The sequence below is a fragment of the Cervus elaphus genome, chromosome 33, assembly GCF_910594005.1.
Source record: "Cervus elaphus chromosome 33, mCerEla1.1, whole genome shotgun sequence".
NCBI classification, from domain to species: Eukaryota; Metazoa; Chordata; class Mammalia; order Artiodactyla; family Cervidae; genus Cervus; species Cervus elaphus.
This window is the reverse complement of record NC_057847.1, coordinates 24,038,576-24,061,154: the sequence shown is the minus strand read 5'-3', so window position 1 is coordinate 24,061,154 and position 22,579 is coordinate 24,038,576. Positions and strand designations below refer to the sequence as shown.

Genomic DNA, 22,579 nt, shown 5'->3' with positions numbered 1-22,579 from the left:
ACAGAATCATTAACAATAATGATAGCAGTAATAGTAAAAACAAACATTTATTCAACCAACATTTACTGATTGCCTATTTGGTGCTGGATTCTAGGAATGAAGTGGTAAGTAAAAATCAGAACTGAACACTGAATTCATGGGGCTTACATTCTAGTGGGGGAGATAAATGAATAGTCCTCAAACCCCTGTGAAAATGTTGACTATGGTAAGTGGTACAAAGGAGTGTACATGCTATTTAAGCTTGGAGAAGAGAGGGTTTGAACTATTCTAGAGGTCCCTGAAGTTTCCCTGAGGACAGGACCAGCTACATAATTTGTAGGGCCCAGTGCAAGATGAAAATATGGAGGCCCTTTGTTTAAAAGAATTCTAGGACTGCCATAAGTAAGTAAGTAAATGTAGTCGCTCAGCCGTGTCCGACTCTTTGCGACCCTGTGGACTGTAGCCCACCAGGCTCCTCTATCCATGGGATTCTCCAGGCAAGAACATTGGAGTGGGTTGCCATTTCCTTCTCTATAGTAGACTGTTTAACTGAGAGTAGAACCCTTCAAGTACCAGCCCTGTGCAGCTGCTCAGCTTGTATGTCCATGAAGCTGGACCAACATAAGGAAGTGATGTTTTTGCTGAGATATAAGGACATAGTGGGAGGGGAAGATTGCTCCAGGGTAAAGGAAACACTCTAATGGCAGAAAGCGAAGAGGAACTAGAGAGCCTCTTGATGAAGGTGAAGGAAGAGAGTGAAAGAGCCGGCTAAAGACTAAATATTAAAAAAAACTAAGATCATGGCACCTGGCCCCATTACTGCATGGCAAATAGAAAGGGAAAAGTTGGAAGTAGTGACAGATTTCCTCTTCTTGGGCTTCAAAATCACTGTGGATGGTGACTGCAACCATGAAATAAGATGATTGCTTCTTGGCAGGAAAGCCATTACAAACCTAGACAGTGTGTTGAAAAGCAGAGATATTACTCTGCTGACAAAGGTTCGCATAGTCGAGGCTACAGTCTTTCCAGTGGTCATGTTTGGTTGTGAGAGCTGGACCATAAAAAAAGCAGAAAGCCAAAGAATTGATGCTTTTGAACTGTGGTGCTGAAGAAGACTCCTGAAAGTCCTGTGGACAGCAAGGAGATCAAACCAGTCAATCTTAAGGGAGATCAACCTTGAATATTCACTGGAAGGACTGATGCTGAAGCTGAAGCTCCAGTATTTTGGTCATCTGATGTGAACAGATGACTCATTGGGCAAGTCCCTGATGCTGGGAAAGATTGAGGGCAGAAAGAGTAGAGGGCGTCAGAGGATGAGATGGCAGGACAACATCACTGATGCAGTGAGCATGAACTTGGGCAAACTCCCGGAGATGGTGAGGGACAGGGAGGCCTGACTTGCTGCAGTCCGTGGGGTCACAAGGAGTTGGACGCAACTGAACAACAACAACAGCAGCAACAACAAAGGAAACAGCTTAGATGAGTTTCTGGTGCAGGAAGAAACATGATGCATTCAGAAACTGGGTGAAGGCCAGTGTGGCTGATGTACAGAGAGGTTGGAAAAGAATGATGAGGCCAGAGAGGTAGAGAGAGCGATGTGTAAGGTCAAGTTGATCTTTATTCCAAAAGCCACAGAACTATTAAGGTGTATTAAGCATAAAGTCTACTTTTGATATGCTGATTATACCAGTGTCTTGTATTTTGACAGCCTTGGACAATGTTCTCTCTCAGTCCCCATTTTTTTAATCAGTCTCCTTTCCAGAAACTTTTAGTCTAACCTTCTATATTTATTCTAAGACTGGTCCTTCCTTAAGGCAAGTCTAAAAAGGCTCTTCACATCAGGGAGAGATTTTGGTGGTAGAACTTGAAAGTAGGATGAGTCATGGAATTTTTATTCACTGTTGGATGGGTTAGTGTGGTCTAAAACATTTTAGGTTGACTGAGGTAAAACTAGTAAGAGATGAAAATGTTTTAATACTGTTTTAAAAAGATTTTTCTTTTTAAATGCTGAGATATTTAAGGCTTTTATCAGTACTATGGTTTTGAATTCTTCCTCTCCCTCTCTTTTATACATGATCAAGGGCAAGCGTGGGTATTGACTTGCTTGACCTTTGGAAAGAGGAGTGAGGAGTGGGGAATAATTGTACTTTTGGACTTTCTCTTTCACATAATAGGCATTCTCAGTGAAAAGGCTTTATATAATATTACCCAAACCAAGAAATAGGCTTTGTATTTGTTGTGTGTGTATAATGTTTATGATTCCTAGACTGACTTATTATGAAGGCTTCTTTCCTAGAGAGATAGCTAGCTACATGGTTGATTTGTAGATCCAATGCTATGCCACACAATTTAGGATTTTTGCTGTTGTCTCTCTATTGAATAACACACCAGCTATTTCTTCTCCCATGTCATGCTTAAAATGTGAGCTGATTCACATAGGTGATGCACTTAAATCAATGATGTTTATATTTTCTGAACTGCTCATGGGTGAGATCATTCCTTGCATACTCTGCCATTTCTTGCCTTCTGCTCTGTGGATGTACTGGAATTTCAAGCTGTTGAAATAGCATGGTTATATAGGTTTATATCAGCTTGCCTTCCCTTTTTAAATGAAATGTTCTGTTTGTGACCCACTCCAGTATTCTTGCCCGGAGAATCCCATGGATGGAGGAGCCTGGTAGGCTACAGTCCACGGGGTCACAGTTGGACACGACTGAGCAACTTCACTTTCTTTTCTTTCTTTTTTCTGTTTGTGAAGACAACATCAAATGTTTTGGCAGAGTTACTTTCTGAGAATTTATTTTCAGTAATAGTTTCTGAGAGCAGAAATTGGATAAAGAAAAATATACTCTGCCAACCCCATTTTCAGCTGTAGGTTCTTAATAACAACTTTAAAAAAATAATTTTCTTTTCTTCCTTTCTTTCTTTATTTTCGGTTTTGCTAGGTCTTCGTTGCTGCATGGGCTTTTCTCTACTTGTAGTGAGCCCGCTACCCTTTGTTGTGGTGCACAGGTTTCTCATTGCGGCCGCTTCTCTTTTTGTGGCGCATGAACTCTATATCTCCAGCACAATGGCTTCAGTAGTTGTGGTGCATGGGCTTAGTAGTTCTGGTTTCTGGGCTGAGTAGTTGTGGCACATGAGCTTAGTTGCTCTGTGGCAAGTGGAATCTTCCCGAACCAGGGATCAAACCCATGTCTCCTGCATTGGCAGGCAGATTCTTTACCCCTGAGCTACCAGAGAAGCCCCAACTCCTTTATTCTTATTTGTGGTTGAGTCATATGTTACAAGATTTCTTTTAAATATGCCGGTTGTATTAGATCAGGAGAATAGGAGTGCGGCCGGTGATGATAAATGAATTTTTAACTCAAATTGTAAACATAAGTTCCTGTTCTTATGAGACCTCTGATATTGCAGAGTAGTGACTTTAGCTTCTGATTTATTAAAGAACACTTCAATTATATTCAGCATATATTTAATGCTAAATGTATGTTACTCTTTTGAAAATTTGTAATTCATGGTCTCGTATGTATACAAATAGCTAATCAAAAATTAAAATTATCAGAATATTTAATTAGAGCACCCTAGTACTTTAATATATTGATTAGTAAAACTTTGATTAGCCAGAATGTTTAGGGAATTGAGTGATAAGCTTAATATCCCTTTTCTTTCCATGCATGATTAATGAACACCAACTGTATGCAAAACTTGGCACAGTGTGGCATACACAATGCATGTGACACATTTTTGCCCTCAAGGAACTTAAATTCAGTGTCTTTGGAACTTTTGTAAATTTTATTCCTTTGCTTTATTGCTTTAATAAGATAATTGAATCTTTGATGATTCTTAAAACAAATGAACCTCACAGTATTGTTCTCATATGAATGTAAACGGTATAGGTGTGCTGACCATATAGTTTATCCTAAAAGGTTATTTTTGAGTAGTTTGCAGATGTCAGCTTATTTTTGTTTCCCTGTCTTTTATTTTATTTATTTATTTTTTTTTTTTGTGTCTTTTATTTTTAAAACTGTTAACACTGGTTAATTGGATTCTTATTGAAATTTTACTTTGTTAAAAGTTTACAGTAACGTAGTAAGTATTTAATTGCGCTGCCTTTTTGGTATGTGAGTTGAAGTTCGGTAGCTTTTATATATATGTATACAGACAGTCTCCAACTTAACAATGGTTTGACTTAGAATTTTCTGACTTTACAATAGTGTAGACATGATATGCATTCAGTAGAAACTGTACTTCAAATTGTGAATTTTGATCTTTGCCTGGGCTAGTGATGTGTAGTGAGATACTCTATCTTGATGCTGGGCAGCTGCAGGGAGCCGGAGTTCCCAGTCAGCCAGAAATCGCAAGGGTGAACAACTGGTACAGTTAAAATCATTTTATACCCATAAAATCTTTCTGTTTTCACTTTCAGTACAGTATTCCATAAATGACATGAGATATTATCAACACTTTATTACAAAACAGGCTTTGTGTTAGGTGATTTTGCCCATCTGTAAGCTAATGTAAGTGTTCTGAGCACGTTTAAGGTAGGCTAGGTTAGGCTATCATGTTTGGTAGGTGAGGTATATTAAATGCATTTTCAAGTTACAGTGTGTTTATCAGGATGTAACTCCACTGTAAGTTGAGGAAGGTCTGTAATATTGTGGATAACTGTACAAAACTATGAATTATTTGCTTGGTGATTTCATGGTGTCCCTAAGTATAAGTTTAATTTTGTGTAGCCCAGACCAAACCAAATTTTACAGTTTATAATAATTACTACAACTTTTTCTTTTCATTCTAAAGTGGAAGTAAAAGCAAATTAAGGTGTCCACCTCCCACCCACTCCTAAGACTGTTTGAGTGAATACATCTTAAATGATCATTCTTAAAAGAAAAAATGCTTCATGTGTATAAATTTCTTTTTTAAAAAACCAACTAGAAGTATATATTAAAAAATAATTTGTTGCTATGTCACAGAGACTGTGTTAGTTTAAACACCATAAGAAAAGTTAATCAAATTTCATATATATGACTGACTTTCTTGATAACAGCAAATATAGTTAGTGTGTTAGAATTGGTGATTTTGATGTTTTATGGATTTTACAAAGAATTCAGCAAATAATATCCTGAATATTCTGTCTGTGGAGGCACTGCTTCTTATGTGCAGTTGATTAAACAAATTCAAATCTAGGGCTTTCTCCAAGCACTGGTAGGTTGCTAATACTCTTTGTAGCTGGAGTCTTCTCTAGATGGGAGGTTGAGAGTCAAGGTCAAGCCTGACTTTAGGCCTAAAATGAGCTTCACCAGCTTTATTTCACATTGTTTTGATAGGGACTTACTGTTTCATCGTATTCTCTGTTTTTGTGAGATGATGTTGGTGGGCTCAAGGCAATTAAACATAGACAACAGGATTCCAATGTTTAAATACTATCAGCTTATAAGGAAAGACGCACAGCCTGATATGCATAGATTTGATTCTTTCGTACAGTGTCTTCTGAAAATTTACTTTGTTAAAAGTTTACAGTAAAATACAAATATTGTTTCACTATATTTCTTTTTGATAGTGAGCTGAAATTCAGTGTCTTTTTATGTGTATGAATATCATTTTGGATATGTCTGTGTTTGAAGGAGGGTAAAGGAATAGTAGCATATAGGCAGTTTTATTTTTTAAATTTTCACTTTTGATTGGGCAAAATGTCTTCCATTTCCTCCCCATAAAAAATTAAACTGCCATCAAACATTCATTTAAATGAAATTATCTAACCTGCTTATATAGGTTCTCATAGAATCTACAGTAATGTGATTAGTTGCCATATTTAAGGTATCCTTGGTAATTTGATCCTTGGCAATTTATGCTTGACATTAAATGCTCCAGGCAAATGTATGTGTTTATTAATTTGGTTGGTTATTGATATATTTTTGCCCTGTGTACCTGTTTCCACAGCTGCAGAACCTTGGCCTGAAAATGCTACATTGTATCAGCAACTGAAAGGTAGGTGCTTATTCTCCATTAAAAATGGCTTCATATCAAAATATGTGTGTTCAGTCATGTCTGACTCTTTGTGACCCCACGGACTGTAGCCCAAGGCTCCTCTGTCCATGGGATTCTCCAGGCAAGAATACTGGAGTGGGTTGCTATTTCCTCCTTCAGCGGATCTTCTAGACTCAGGATTCAAACCTGCGTCTCCTGTGACTTCTGCATTGACAGGTGGATTCTTTACCACTGAACCACCTGGGAAGCCCAGATATATCAAATACATCAAAATATATTATTTATTATAAAAAACACCCATCGATAATGCAATTTAATGCAAAGAGAACATGAAACATAAAGAAGGAATTCCCTTGTATAATTTGTCTAGGAGATTTTACCTAAACTTGTATGTGCCAGTGTAAACCAACTATTCATGGCCTATAAGGTGCTTAGTTTATTATTGACTCATTATATTGGCTGCTGTAGGCAGTGTAATATGATGTGGTTGCAGGAGCAGTTGGCAGATTTACTGCACCAATAGCTGACACAGCAGATTTTTGAAGTCCTGTGGTAAAGTGGGCTCTCACTAAAAAGGAACTGTTAAAATGTATAGGCTAGGATGGTTCAGGCTCCCTTTAGCAGCTCTTCATATATCATCAGATCACATTATGGACCCCATTTGGGGCTCAGCAGCCTGCTCCAGTTGTCAGAAGACTGCATAGTAATGAAGACTAATAGGCAGCAGCCCTAGTCTTCTAAGCATGGAATTTTTATTGCAGTGAACTTGTCATCTTTCTTTTGTGTGACAGATCTAGACACACTGTGCAATATTAACTGGAAGCTGGTTTTGTACGAGTTTGAATGCTTTTACTTTTAACTAGAGAGGTTTGAGCAGAGATACTATTTTACTTAATTTTAATGAAAGGGATTATTTCTTAAAAACTTGAGGAAAGCTTTCGTTTTTAAGTGAGCAGTTTTACTTACATATTGCTGATAAAATACAATAAGTGATCAAATAGATTTAGAGGAAATAGTCTTCATTGTTATTTACATAACATGATACTTTAATCCAAATTATAATCTTGTAACATTGATATAGAACTTCATGATTACGCTTTCTTTTTAGAAATAGGAATAGTTTTTTAAAATAAAAAAGCACTTGTAAAAAAAAAAAAAAAAGCACTTGTTTAGTAGTTATGCTTTTGACTCAGACCTTTCATTGTATTTCTACAGGGGAGCAAATTTTGCTTTCTGACAATGCAGCTTCTCTTGCTGTGCAGGTAAATATGTAAAGAATGCAGTATTTTTTTACTTTTTGCTTTTCGCTAAATATGCTAGTATGGATTATTTGGAATGATTTCTTCATGTATAGGCACAAACCTATTTTCTAACTTACTTGTAAAGATTTATTCACTACGCGTATTTAAGTGTCACTTTCTCATTGTACTCATTCTAGCCTTAATCCATTTGGTGGTTATGAAGCAGACCTATTTTTCTTTAGCGACGCCTTATATATTTATTGATTATATTAGTGCCTGTTATCCCCAGACCACTTATTGAATATAATAGCTCTTTGAGTTTTATATCACAGTTGTGTAATCCAAAAGATTTGTGGCCCTGTAAACTTTAAACTGCACTATAGGAAGAATAGGATACTTGGGGATTGTTTGCTTTTAAAGAAAACACAATGTTTATGTAGATTATGGAATTATAAATATTGAAACATTTTACATATTTAGCTGCTCTTTGTTTGGTTAGCTTGCGTAGTTTGAATCACAAAGAGTATTTTAACGTGTAGCACCTAAAAGATAACTTAGAAATTTAAGACATGCCATTTGTTGGAAATGAGATTGTGAGCTTCTTGAGAACAGAAAGAAAAGAAAGAGGGACTGCTTTTGCCTCATTCTAGGCATGATGCTAGGCATTTGGTCATCTTGTGTTTTTTTTAAACACAACTTGGTACTTTCTGGACTTAATAACTATGACTGTTACACATCCATAGTATGTCATTCAGTACATTTTACTTTTAAGTTGGATAAAGAAGGAAAAGATAGAAGGAAATGTGTTTGAACAATATTTGTATGAGTACTGTAAAGTTTCTTTCACGGATTTTTACTTCTTTTAGAAGATTTGTATATTTTTACCAAGAATATAAATTTTATTTACTTACATTTATTTTATCTTTAGGCACTAGTACTATAACTAGTGTATTTTCTTTCTTATGTTAATCTTTGAGAAGCAGAAATTCTCGGTTGGTTTTATTTAATAAATAACTACTTTATACTGCCTTTTTGGCCGGGGCCATAAGGAAGTTGGAGTTGGTTTAGTTTTCAAATACTAATAATATAGTGCCTAGCATATAAAGTGTGCTCAGTAAATATTTGTTGAATGAAGGGTTTACAAGTGGGGTAGAAACAGTCTTGCTTGATAACTGATAACACAAGTAAATTATTTGTTATGTATGAAATAGTGTCTTCAGTCTTTATATTTTTGAAAAGATGGCTTCAGGGCACAGTAACTATTTTAGCTGAAGCACTAATTCTTAACCCTGTCTTAGTTGCCATTTTGGGGATAATTCTTTCAATCTTATGAAGCTATGGGATATTTTTCCAGAAAACATCTCAACATACACACAGGTATAGACATACCTAGGCAATTCTGCATATAGTATCAGGTTTATTGATCTCCCAGCTGAAGCTCTCTGGGTATCCAGTATGAAGAGCCTCTAAAACTAAAGAATATTAGTTTAGGAAGTACGGAAGTAATTTTCACCAGTAGGAATGTTATTTTGGGTAAGAATAGACCAGTGGTTCTTAGCTGAGGGAGGGTTTCAAACCCACAGAGAACATTTGACAGTGTTTAGACATTTTTGATGGTCACAGCTGTTGGGGAGGCTGTTTTTGGCATCTGTTGGGTAGATGCCAGGGATTCTGTGAAACAGTGCACGAGACAGTCCCGCCCCAGAAAGAGTTATCTCACCCTAAATGTAAATGGTGTCAGTGTTGAGAAACCCTAGAGTAGATGGCTTAACTAGTTTTTGGCATAAACCAAGATATCAGTATATTACCGTTAAAAGAAATTTAACATTTTAAATAATCTGGAGAAGGAAAGAAAAAAGAAATCTTAGTGTGTACCTTCTTTAGTAATTCTGTTTTTATGGTTCTTATTAATTGGTTTTCTCAACATTCATCTCAAATCATAGTTGCAATTAAAGCTAAGACCAGAAAATAAGACTCTTTTAAAATGCAGAATTTTGCATAACTGTTTTAATTTTTTGTTATCCTACACATGTCACTTAGATGATGAATTAACCAGCATATATTAAAAATTCTTGGTTTTCTTCAATATTCTTTGACTTGACAGCTGATAGTAGCCATGACTATAAATGTGACTTTTCTAGATATCTGATGTAAACTTTATGGAATAATTTTCTTCTATATAGTGGATGAGTATCCATTTGGAAGAATCAGTTAAATGTATAAAATTGATCTAACAGTGTGACAGGTATCCATAAATTGGATATTTCCTAGAAAATACCAGATATTAAGCATTAGATCCTTTAGTAGTTAGCCACCTAAGCCATCAGGAAATTTAAATTTTACATACCACATAGGCTTTGCATTTATTATGTTCCTGGAACTAAATGGTTAGACTTTTTAAAAATTTAATTAAAGAAACCTCTTTATGATTTCAGTTTAAAAGAAAATAAAAAAATTTTTCTCCTATGGCTGTTATTTTTGTCTTAGATTTTGCTTTCCTTCTTTCATCCATGAAGTATTGTTATTACCTGAAGTGTTTGCCTAGTCATAAAATAATCTTGTATGTTGAATATTATGAAGTATTAGAGTAGTGTGTCCCTCTGGTTCTCACAAGCAGTAGTACTATGTGTGTGTGTGTATACATACATATATATGGCAGTGCGTACATACAGTGTTATACATACACAAACATTAGGGAGATAAATCTTCCATTTCATAGTATTACTTCCACTTTGAAGCTTGTATTGATTGGAAAAGAACTTTGATAACAATTCTCTGTTACTATCCTCTCATCCCCTAAACCAACTGCTTGATAGATACGTAATGTATATAATGTTGCCTACATATATGTAAGGTGGTGGGTGTTGTTTAGTCACTAAGTCGTGTCTGACTCTTGTGACCCCATGGACTGTAGCCTGCTAGGCTTCTCTGTCCATGCAAGAATGGACAGGCAAGAATATTGGAGTGGGTTGCTATTTCCTTCTCCAGGGGATCTTCCTGACCCAGGGATTGATCCAGCTTCTCCTGCATTGCAGGCGGTCTCTTGCATTACAAGTGGATTCTTTACCACTAAGCCACCAGGGAAGCCCAGTCACATATGTGTAATAGTTTAAAATTTTCTAGTAACCACACTAAAAGAAGTAAAAAGAAATGTGAAATTAATTTTAATAAATATATTGTATTTAATATTGTCAAATATTATCATTTAATCAATACAAAATTTATTAATGGGATGTTTTTCCTTTTTTTTAATGTTAGGTTCAAAATCTGATGTGTATTTTATACATCTCAATTTGTGCCAGCCACATTTCAAGCACTCAATAGCCATATGTAGCTGGCAGCTCTTGTATTGGACAGCACATGTCTAGAAATACTATATAAGCAAATATATATGAACTTCAAAGTTTTCTGCAGAAAATACTTTATTTGATTTTTCTTCAAGAAATTTATGTCTTTACGAATTTAGTATCTCTTTTATAGTAGATTCCACAAGTGAAATGAGTGAATAATCTGTTCCAGATACCTCAGACATTACTGTTTGTCTTAAGTTTCCTCATCTTTAAAATGCAGATATAATAGAAGCTGTCCTACTGGATGTCATTAAGATTGAATGTGTTTAAAAAAATATATGAAATGTGTATAAACATTAAAGCACTTAGAAAAGCACCTGGCATATTGTAAACATGTGGTGAATATTGGTTATTTCCTTCTTTCCTGGTTCTTTGACAGAAGTACACATTATCAGTGGCAGCAGCAGGAATGGAAGCTTGTAGGCTTTGTAATACCTAAACTGATTAAAACAAATGTTAGGTGTAAGAATTATTTTTGGATGTATTTAAATCTATATGAACATTAATAATTTTTGTAATCATTCTTTCATTGTATGCCTAAAAGTTGTTAGTGTAGATTGCTTTAATTCAAACAAAATATTATTTTAATAGTATTTACTAAATAAGGCTTGTTTCAGAATTAAGTATTGAATGCTTTTGTTGTTTAAGGCACTCTTTTTAAAGAGCTTTTCTGAGAGACATCTTATTCAATCATTACCATAACCCAAGTGTATGGTACTGTTATTAAGCTCATTTTTAAATATGTGGAAACTGAAGCTCAGGAAAACTCTGGCCAAGGTCATAAAGCCCATAAATTGTGGAGGTAAACAGACACCAGCAGCACTGGCTGAGTGCCTACTACATGCTAATCACTGTGCTGAGCATTTAATTCTTAGGAACTCACTTAGTCTTTATAATAACTGTATGAAGTCAGTGCTGCTCAAATCCCCTTCTGCAGATAATACTGATAGAACAACAATAATAACTAGCTAAAATCTATACCGTACTTACTCAATGTGCCAGGTCTTATTATATATACTTTAGATATCGTAGATAATCCTCACATGCAGCCACCATATGAGGTAAGTAGCACTATTATTATCATTTTACAGATTAGGAAGTTGAGGCAGAAAAGTTAAGCAGTTGGCCCAAACTTATATAATTAGTACTTGACAGAGCTGGAGTGCAAACTCAGGGAGTCTGGGTCAAGTCCATGCTTGTAACACTTTGCTGCATACCAGTTCAGTGTGTGATACAGACCTTTGGACTTTTCTCTGAAATAAGTAGATAACTTAATTCAAAAATCATTTCTGACATTTCCTAGCAAATTATATATAACAATTTATGGATTACATTAAGACGTGAAAGCTATATTGCTGCTTTTGGATCTCTAAAATGTGATGAAGATAGTCTTACCTATATTATGGGTTGTTACGAAGTTCAAGTTAGGTAGTAAATGGGAAATTCTTTTGAAAGAGAAGAAAGCAGTATAACTACAAGATGATGTTGAATGCTGAATTAGTGCCTATTTTTCAAGGATTTGTGCATATTTTGTGAATGTCTATATAATAAAATGTTATTTCTAGTAAGTTTATTAGAAAGAATAGGATTACAGAATCCTATTCTAGAAAGGATTTTGTTTAGTATATATGAAGCCAATTTAAAAAGAAAACTGTTTCCCTTTTTTGTATGGCTTAATTTAAATACTGTAAAAGTTTAATTATTGAATTTATTTTTTAGACAGTGTCTCAAACTGATTATTAGAATGCCACATGAAAAAGTAGCCTTACTTTTTACTTCTACAGTTTTTACTTACTTCCAGTAAGAATAACATTTAAGCTCAGGTTAAGGGAAATGTCCCTATTTTACTTAATATTCTTATTTTTTCCTATCCTTTGTGAATAAATACTTAATCTCTAAAAACGAAAGGGAACACAACAGAAATACACTGTATTCTTTCTGTTGAATGTGTTTTAATCATTTAAAAAGTCAACATTTTTATAGGCTGCATTAATACTGGGCCACAAACGTTAATATGTTAGATATGCTGATAAATAGCTGACACTTGCTTTTTCCTTTTTTGCAAATGATGCCTTTTAGGTGGACGTATTAATCTGAGGTTAAATGGTAATATCCTGATATAGTGGTTGGGGAAGAGCAGAAGAGAGGAGTATCTCTTTTCTTTGAGACTGCAGGTCAGTTGTGTGGGGAATCACCTGTGATTAAGAAATTACAGCAGCTGTAAACTTGTATCATTCAGAATGTCACAGTGGACAACTTACCTGCAGAATTTTAGAGGAAATGATTTTAAATTTTCAGTTTCGTTTAATGCATTTTTTGGTTTGCTGGTTCTATGCAGTTTCTAAGTGTCAGTTTAAACCTGATATAAATACAACAGGTAGGAATGCACCAGTGCATTGATTTTAATAGAGAAGTAACAGAATGCTATTTTATGTAAAACATTTTAAAATTGATATAACTTTCTTAAAATTTCATAAAAGATACAATATGTTTATCCTTTCCACTTTGATCATTTTCTGCAAAATGAGGCTCCTGTGTTCCCTTTCAGGATGAGGAGAAGGAAAACTAAGGGGTGGAGAGAATTCAGTGAATCCTTTTCAGGATTCTAAAATGAGCAAAATGCAGGCTGCAGATGTTTCCTTGATTTAAATTCTTCAGGTTGAATGTTACATTAGGTTACCTTTTTTATCTCAGAAGTATTACAAAGTGTTTTGGTGATATATGCTTATAGCACCTGTAATGATTTAAATGTATAAAATGTGACCTTTAGAAAAGATAACTGTGAGCTTAAATTGCAAATAGAATTTAAAAAATTCTCAATATTAATCCCTCAACACATAAATGATATGGTATATAGAAAACATTTAAATTAGTCTTACAAAATTTGTGAAAATGAAGTATATTCCAAACAGAATTAGATGGGTATTAGAGTTGTCATTATTAGTAATTAGTGAAATAATGTAAAATGGTTACACAGGGTAATAGTTTGCTAATATCAGTATCTACCTAACTTAGCAAAAAATTTACACTCCTGTAGTTCTGAGAGATTACAAATTAGAATATCAACCATAGGCTTTCTCTGTTTAAGAAGTAAACAGCAAGCAGAATTTTACAATTTGTTGCTGTTAAACAGAACAATAAAGACATAGCAGTAAGATGAAAAAAATGACAGTCTATTTTCTTAAACAGAAAAAGGCTAGAATTCTTCATTATTAGATATACAGTATCAACATAATCAATCTAGCAGCATTATATTTGAGCTGAAAATACACTTAAATTTGAGGTCATACACTACCCCATGTGAGTGAAACATCTTTCATATAGTTCTAAGATGAAATTACCCTTGAATGAATAGCATCTTCATTTATCTTCAAACCTCTTCTGTGCTTTTAGTGAATCTACTCTTTCAACATTCTACAACAAGAATTACATTATACCATTATACCAGAGTATTTCTGCAGTGTGAAATAGATTGGTTTGGAAAATGAACCTGGCTTTGCTATAAATTACATTCCCAGGTACAAAGGAATTTGTTATTTTGTTTAAAATAGTCACAAATATAATTAAGGTCTTAATTTATGTTAAACTACAAATGCGGCTATTGCTTTAACTGGATTAGGAACTTAATCTGTCACTTTAAGAATGATACCTAACACTTTCCATTTGTAACCTTTAGATACATTATTTCAATTATAGGGTCTACAGCTGTTTGATATAAAAAATGAATTATTTTAAAATTTGTTCTTGGTTTTTAATTTTAAAACATGTCTCTTAGTAAGGTGGAAAATAATTCTTCAGTTGTTGTCACAGATTTTCCTTTGTGTCCTGACGAAACAAGATATGAATTAAAATTTGGAATCATTCTTATTTTGTGCCCTGAAAATGGCATTGCATGATTTAGAAGAGTCCTTAGTGAGTTCTTACCTAAAATATTTCAAATTTAATTATGAAATGAATAGAAGCTTTGTCCTAAAGAGGAAAACCTGAGGTCTGCTGTCTATGGATAACTGATAACAGCTGAACTGAAAATGGATTTTCTCTATTTAGAGTTTGGATAGTTTTGTTAATTTTAAATTTATGTACATTTAGAAACTATGTTTATAATCTCTTAAATTCCACAGTGTTAATCAGTGTAAAGTACCCAGTGTTTTAAAAACTTATTAAAGACAATTCTTTAAAATTTTGAGTTATTTTAATATTGGCAAGCAATGTTGATTTTTTTGTTTAAGTGCAATTAAAGAGTATTGTTTTGTATTTAATTTATAAGACAAATGTTTCTTCTGTTTTTGGGCTAAAGAAGAGGAAGGAAATGTGTTGTTCATTGGTAAATGGTTTAGTATTGAGTTTATCATTAGGTTAAAAAATGAAATGAATACATTTTATATTGCTGCCATCTACCACTTAGTTTGTCCTAAGAATTTTAAATTTAGTGGGTTTGTTGTTGTTGTTGTTATTGTTATTTTTCTCAGTTGGAATATTTATCTGTGAATCACGAAACTTCACAACATTCATAGGAACTTAGAAAAAAGCAGTTTCTTGTCATTAGACCCAGATTGTTCATTGAATGCCAGTTATGTGACTGGTATTGTATTAGGTTCTTGGGTTACAAGAGTTGCTTCTGGGTCTTTAACTACTTTTAACTCTTTTACTTAAATTTCGACTCTACAATTTACATTTATTTATATTTAATTCTAATGGGGAAAGTTTATACCTTTTCCTGTTATGGTCATCTTTTTTTGTTGCTTTCTTTCTGAACTTGATTTTTTTCTACAGCTATCAGATATTGATATATCTAAACTTGAGTCATATATTCCAAGAGTGGTATTCAGGTGAGAGTTGTGTTAATTAGGAAGGTCCTCTTTTATGGGATCTGTTTCATTTGTGCTCCCAGTAGCATTTCATGTTTTTGGTAACAAAGTTTCTCTATTTCATATAAAACTTTTTGTGCTTATTGAATTGTAGTTTCTGATGATTTCTGCATAGCTAATTTTTTAAAAAGTTGAATTCCTGTTACTGTTTTCCTAAAACATTACTTGTTTAAATACCTCTGAGTTTAATAGGAATCATATTGATCTTTTTAATGCAGTGAGCTTTGGTACCATAAAATCATGAAATGCTAATCTGTGTTGTAGCTTACTAGTTTTCTGTGAACTTGGGTATGTTTTTATTTTTATGGATATCTGTGTCTTATTCATTAAGAAATGTTTATTGAGAGTCTGTGGTGTGCCAACGATAAAGTAGTGAACAGGATAGGCATGGTCATTCTGAACTAATGGAGCTGATGTTCTGGAGGGGGAGGCCTTTTATCAGTTTCATCAATGTGTGTGACTTTGAAAAGTTATTTGTAAAGTAAAAGTTTATGTCAGTATTAAAATATCTTCATTCATATTTTTGCTTTGTTGAATCGAGTGTGTATTATATAGGCTTTTGGTTATATTCTATTTATTCTTTTGATATCTACTTAGAGGTTTTTATCTTAGTATATAATTTTTCTATTTTGATTATAAATAGTTACAGTATATAATTATTATTTATTTACCCTTTTCTCTTAAGGAGATGTTAATAGGTAAAGTTTTCTTTTGAAATCACCAATGTTGAAAAGTCTTTTTTTTCCACAGATAGATCTATCAGTTCAGTTCAGTCGCTCAGTCATGTCCGACTCTTTGTGACCCCATGAACCGCAGCACACCAGGCCTCCCTGTCCATCACCAACTCCCAGAGTTTACTCAAACTCATGTCCATCAAGTCGGTGATGCCATCCAACCATCTCATCCTCTGTCATCCCCTTCTCCTCCTGCCCCCAGTCCCTCCCAGCATCAGGGTCTTTTCCAGTGAGTCAGCTCTTCTCATGAGGTGGCCAAAGTATTGGAGCTTCAGCTTCAGCATCAGTCCTTCCAATGAACACCCAGGACTGATCTCCTTTAGGATGGACTGGTTGGATCTCCTTGCAGTCCAAGGGACTCTCAAGATTCTTCTCCAACACCACAGTTCAAAAGCATCAATTCTTCAGTGCTCAACTTTCTTTACCGTTCAACTCTCACATGCATACATGACCACTGGAAAAACCATAGATAGATCTATAAGTATTTATTATTACTAATATTATTACTACTAATTTTAATAGTAATATATTTATTAAAATACTGTGTGCCAGCTGGTGTGTAAAGTGTTTCACATACAACACCTCAGTTAATCTGCCTAATAAATTGTCTTCCTTTTAGAAATGGGGAAGCTTATGAGGTAAAGAAACTTTCTCAGACTAACACAGGCATCAAGATTCTACTCTTGAGATGGCTCACTGGGAGACTTCTGCTCTGTTAAATCTTACTGTTCTGTGAGTGAAGTTGCTCAGTCGTGTCCAACTCTTTGCAATCCCATGGACTGTAGCCTACCAGGATCCTCAGTCCATGGGATTATCCAGGCAAGAATACTGGAGTGGGTTGCCATTTGTTCTGTATTGACTCTTAAAAGACTGATGCAGAGGTTTCCATTTTTTTAAGATACTCTAGTCTTCCACTCAAACAGCGTGCTTCTTAAATCTCTACTCTGTTAGGATCCACTAGGTTCTGCTGGGGCACTAAACCAGTGACAAAGGAGTGGGAGTGTGCTAATAGTAGCCCCGTTATAAGAGTGGTAGGGCTTCCCGGTGGCTCAGATGGTAAAGTGTCTGCCTGCAATGTAGGAGACCTGGGTTCAATCCTTGGGTCGGGAAGATCCCCTGGAGAAGGAAACGGCAACCAACTCTAGTACTCTTGCCTGGAAAATTGTGTGGACAGAGGAGCCTTGTACGCTATAGTCCATGGGGTCTCAAAGAGTCAGACATGACTGAGCGACTTCACTTCACTTGTAAGAGTGGTATGGCTTATGAGTCAGCAACAGCAAGTCATATTACTTTAAATGATGATAAGGACAGCATCTCAATGAGGCAGCATCTTCCCTGTGCAGATGCAGCAACAAGGGTGGGCTTGTTGTTGGCTGGCTGTGTTTCCATTCAACCAGGATTGAGCCGTTTTCACCATTTCATAAACTGAGTATTTTTAATTATCTTACCAGAAGCCTTGCCACCATGTTACTGAAGGATTGCTGTTATAGAATCTGTCTATAATTCCTGGTGCTCTTTTTTAAAAAAATTTATTTTATTGAAGTGTAGTTGATTTATGGGCTTCCCCAGTGGCTCAGTGGGTAAAGAATCTTCCTGCAGTACAGGAGACACAGGTTCGATCCCTGGGTCGGGAAGACCCCCTGGAGAAGGGAGTGGCAACCTGTTCCAGTATTCTTGCCTGGAAAACCCTTTGGACAGAGGAGCCTGGCGGGCCACAGTCCGAAGGGTTGCAAAGAATCAGACACAACTAAGCACTGAGGCATGGCATAGTTGATTTACAATGTGTTCATTTCTGTTGTACAGCAGAGTGATTCAGTTATGTGTATATTATATATTCTTTTTCCTTTATGGTTTATCACAGGATATTGAATATAGTTCCCTATGCTATATAGTAGGACCTTATTGTTTATCCATTCCATATATAATAGTTTACATCTGTTAATCCCAAACTCCTAATCAATACCCCTCTCCTTGCCCCCAGCCCGTTGTCAACCGCAAATCTGTCCCCTGCTGCTGCTGCTAAGTCACTTCAGTCGTGTCCGACTCTGTGCGACCCCATAAATGGCAGCTTCTCCATCCCTGGGATTCTCCAGGCAAGAACACTGAAGTGGGTTGCCATTGCCTTCTCCAATGCATGAAAGTGAAGTCGCTCAGTGGTGTCCAACTCTTAGCAACCCCATGGACTGCAGCCTACCAGGCTCCTCCGTCCATATGGGATTTTCCAGGCAAAGAGTGGGGTGCCATTGCCTTCCCCAATCTGTCCTCAATTGCCATTCTTTTATCTTCAGCTGTGTTAGGTTTTTCCACAACATTTAAGCTGCTAGTTTTATAATCTAATCAAAGCAGTTACATTGTTATCTACAATAGCAACTTTTGAATATAGGATTTAGATATTTGTAAGGGTCAAATTGATTGGTAACAGGTTGTTCTTATTTCTTTAGACTCTTGGCCTTAACTTTAATTGTATGTAAATGAAATATATTTTACTCCTCAGAGTTATTTTTTTTATAAAATATCTGAGCTGTAGTTCCTGAAAGGTATGATTCAGAAGTAATTACTGAAGAAATAGACTTTAAAATCTTCATCAAATATCATAGGTGTCATCTTTTGGAACTGTTTCTAGAATTTCTCTTATTTAAGTTCCAAATGAATGCTATTTCTAAAAAATGTAGAGTTAAGAAAAATGTATAACCTTTTTATCTTTACTTTTCCCTTTAATAGCAGTTGGTAACATATATCCTTTTTAGCTTGGAATTAGAAATTTTGGAGTTGCTGCTCATGTTAGTGGGCATATGAGTTCCTGTTATTTGATTACATGGGTGAAGTTGCTAGGGGCATTCTTGTGTGTTAGTGGCTCTGTGCCTCCTTTCTTGTTGATATATTTCTGGGAAGGGGGATTGTTGGCTGATAGAGTAGGCATCTGCTTAGTAGTCAGTATTACTAAACAGATCAAAGTGACTCATTTTACTCCCACCAGTAATGTATGGGAGGCCTATCACACAAAAAATGTATACTGTCCCACCCTACCCCAAATCCTGATACTCAGAGACAACCTCTTTCAGTTCTTTTAGCTGTATTTTTTCCCTTGGGTATTCATTGCTATAATTTCGAAGTAAGATGTTTATGTTTCTATTTCATTTTTTAATTTAAATTTATCTATTGAATTTCACTGTGAAATTTAATTTTCCTTTTATAACTCTCTCCCATCTTCCCAATAGTTCTCTAACTGTTGGGGTTAAATTAATATTCAGTGTTTATATTATAATTAGAATGTAAAGATTGATACTAGCTGAGTGGCTTGGTGTACAACAGACATATTCTTTCTTTCTTTTTTTTTTTTTTTAATTTTTTTTATTAGTTGGAGGCTAATTACTTCACAACATTTCAGTGGGTTTTGTCATACATTGATATGAATCAGCCATAGATTTACACTTATTCCCCATCCCGATCCCCCCTCCCACCTCCCTCTCCACCCGATCCCTCTGGGTCTTCCCAGTGCACCAGGCCCGAGCACTTGTCTCATGCATCCCACCTGGGCTGGTGATCTGTTTCACCATAGATAGTATACATGCTGTTCTTTTGAAACATCCCACCCTCACATTCTCCCACAGAGTTCAAAAGTCTGTTCTGTATTTCTGTGTCTCTTTTTCTGTCTTACATATAGGGTTATCATTACCATCTTTCTAAATTCCATATATATGTGTTAGTATGCTGTAATGTTCTTTATCTTTCTGGCTTACTTCACTCTGTATAATGGGCTCCAGTTTCATCCATCTCATTAGGACTGATTCAAATGAATTCTTTTTGACGGCTGAGTAATATTCCATGGTGTATATGTACCACAGCTTCCTTATCCATTCATCTGCTGATGGGCATCTAGGTTGCTTCCATGTCCTGGCTATTATAAACAGTGCTGCAATGAACATTGGGGTGCACGTGTCTCTTTCAGATCTGGTTTCCTCAGTGTGTATGCCCAGAAGTGGGATTGCTGGGTCATATGGCAGTTCTATTTCCAGTTTTTTAAGGAATCTCCACACTGTTTTCCATAGTGGCTGTACTAGTTTGCATTCCCACCAACAGTGTAAGAGGGTTCCCTTTTCTCCACACCCTCTCCAGCATTTATTGCTTGTAGTCTTTTGGATAGCAGCCATCCTGACTGGCGTGTAATGGTACCTCATTGTGGTTTTGATTTGCATTTCTCTAATAATGAGTGATGTTGAGCACCTTTTCATGTGTTTGTTAGCCATCTGTATGTCTTCTTTGGAGAAATGTCTGTTTAGTTCTTTGGCCCATTTTTTGATTGGGTCATTTATTTTTCTGGAATTGAGCTTCAGGAGTTGCTTGTATATTTTTGAGATTAATCCTTTGTCTGTTTCTTCATTTGCTATTATTTTCTCCCAATCTGACGGCTGTCTTTTCACCTTACTTATAGTTTCCTTTGTAGTGCAAAAGCTTTTAAGTTTCATTAGATCCCATTTGTTTAGTTTTGCTTTTATTTCCAATATTCTGGGAGGTGGGACATAGAGGATCTTGCTGTGATTTATGTCAGAGAGTGTTTTGCCTATGTTCTCCTCTAGGAGTTTTATAGTTTCTGGTCTTACATTTAGATCTTTAATCCATTTTGAGTTTATTTTTGTGTATGGACATATTCTTTCTATATGATTTTTTTTCCCTTGAGTAAATAATTGCTTTATCTAATTCATTTGGGTAATTTTCTCTTCTATACTCTTTGAACTTTCCCTCACAGTAGTCAAACACATCAGGTCTTTTATTTATTTATTTCTTGGAAATATTACGTTTCTACTTCAAAGGGAATGGTTCCTTTCTTGATGGGCTTCAGAAATGTTTTCTTACGACTGCTATTCATTATCATTCAGGGAATTCTTTTTTCCTTTTTTAAATGTTGGATCCCCTAATTTTCTGCATTCTGTGCTCGTTTTTTCTTGGTTTATTATTTTTATTTTGGCTTTTTAAAGACCTTGCTTATGTTGTGTTGTTTTTATTCTGTCCACACTTGATTGATACCTTAGCCACATGGAAAATTTTAGCTTGACAAGATTTTCCCTTAGAATTTGGAAGGCCTTTTGTCATCTTCTAGCATTTGGAATTGCTGTTGAGATATTCAGTGTCATCTCAGTCCCTTGTATGCTTTGCTTTTTTTCTTTTTTCCCCTTTTCTTTGTTTCCTTTTTTCATTTCTTTCCCTTTTTTTCTTCTTTCTTCCCTCTCTCCCTCCTTTCCTTTCTACCTATATGCCTTAAGTAGATTCCTTAATCTTTCTGTACTTCTGTTTTCTTATCTTAAAATAGGTTGGTTTTTTTTTTTTGTATCTACCCCATAAAGTTTTTATGTAAGTACCTGGGACATAGTAAGCGCTCAATAAATATTAGCCATTATAAATTTTCTTTGAAGTTGCTCTCTGCTTTCTGTCTTTTCTGTTTTCTCTCGCCTCCGTTTTTTGTGGTTTGTTTTGGCTCTGTATGTTTGAAGCTATCCTCAAATATCTCTTGATCTCTGCTAACAATTTATATTTAAGAGTGAGGCACTAAAAAGCTGATGGGGACTTTTTGACATGTGGGCTTCACTATAGACTGATTGCACAGCTAGCTACTGTTTTTTTGGCAATTATCTAAATGGCCACCTACCCCTCACTAAAACCATCAGTATTTGCAGGTGTTTTCTATGGAGAGATAGTCTATAAGGACTAAATTTGGCTGCCAGTGTTTGGGAGCTGAGAGAGAGAGGGACGCTGTGGGTCTCTACCATCAGTGTACATACTTTCCCTTCACTTTCTTTTCATTGCTACTCTCCACTCCTGGCCATCTGCTTTGCTTGGATCCTGATTCAAGAGTCTCTCTGGTTTAGTTCTTCCAGAGGATGAACCTGTGAATTTTGCCAGATTGGGGATGGCTGGTTGTCTGATGACTTTCATCCAGTTCTCCTACTTTGACTCCTTTATCTCGCCTCTGCCTTCTGTGGTACTTGGCCTCCAGTTTTGGAGTCTTCCTAGTTTCTGTGATGCAAATGTATTGATTTTCTCCTCTTTATGCTCTTAGGTTTCAGCTTCCTCTGCCCTGCTAAGTCTGCTTTTCGTCTTACAAAAACGGGTTGACATCTCTGGTCTGCTTTGGTCTCCTCTTCCATTCTGTGTGTTTTTCTGAGTTTATACGTTTTCTGTTTCTTCACTGTTACTTCATTGGATTTTTTTTGAAGGTTTGCAGAGATAAATATAGAAGTTCAGTCCTTCATATTTAACTGATTGTCAATGATCTAGTGTTACTTTTTCCTTTGAATTTTTTTCAGAAATAAAAAAATGTACCAACACAACCCCTTCAATGAATTTTTTTGTGTGCTATGAATTTAATTAATTCATTCAATATGTTGAAACTACATCAAGCTTATTAAATTTCAGGGTCTCAG

The 22,579-nt window shown here is 35.4% G+C and overlaps 1 protein-coding gene across 1 annotated transcript in view; it reads left to right on the top strand.

The window, feature by feature from the left end:
• Positions 1 to 22,579, top strand: part of MTX2 (metaxin 2) — a 69,242-nt gene that overhangs the window by 25,975 nt on the left and 20,688 nt on the right. The window contains exons 2-3 of the mRNA XM_043894424.1: positions 5,920 to 5,967; positions 7,183 to 7,229. Of these exons, the coding sequence (XP_043750359.1) occupies positions 5,920 to 5,967; positions 7,183 to 7,229 (95 nt within the window). The remainder of the gene's footprint in view (positions 1 to 5,919; positions 5,968 to 7,182; positions 7,230 to 22,579) is intronic.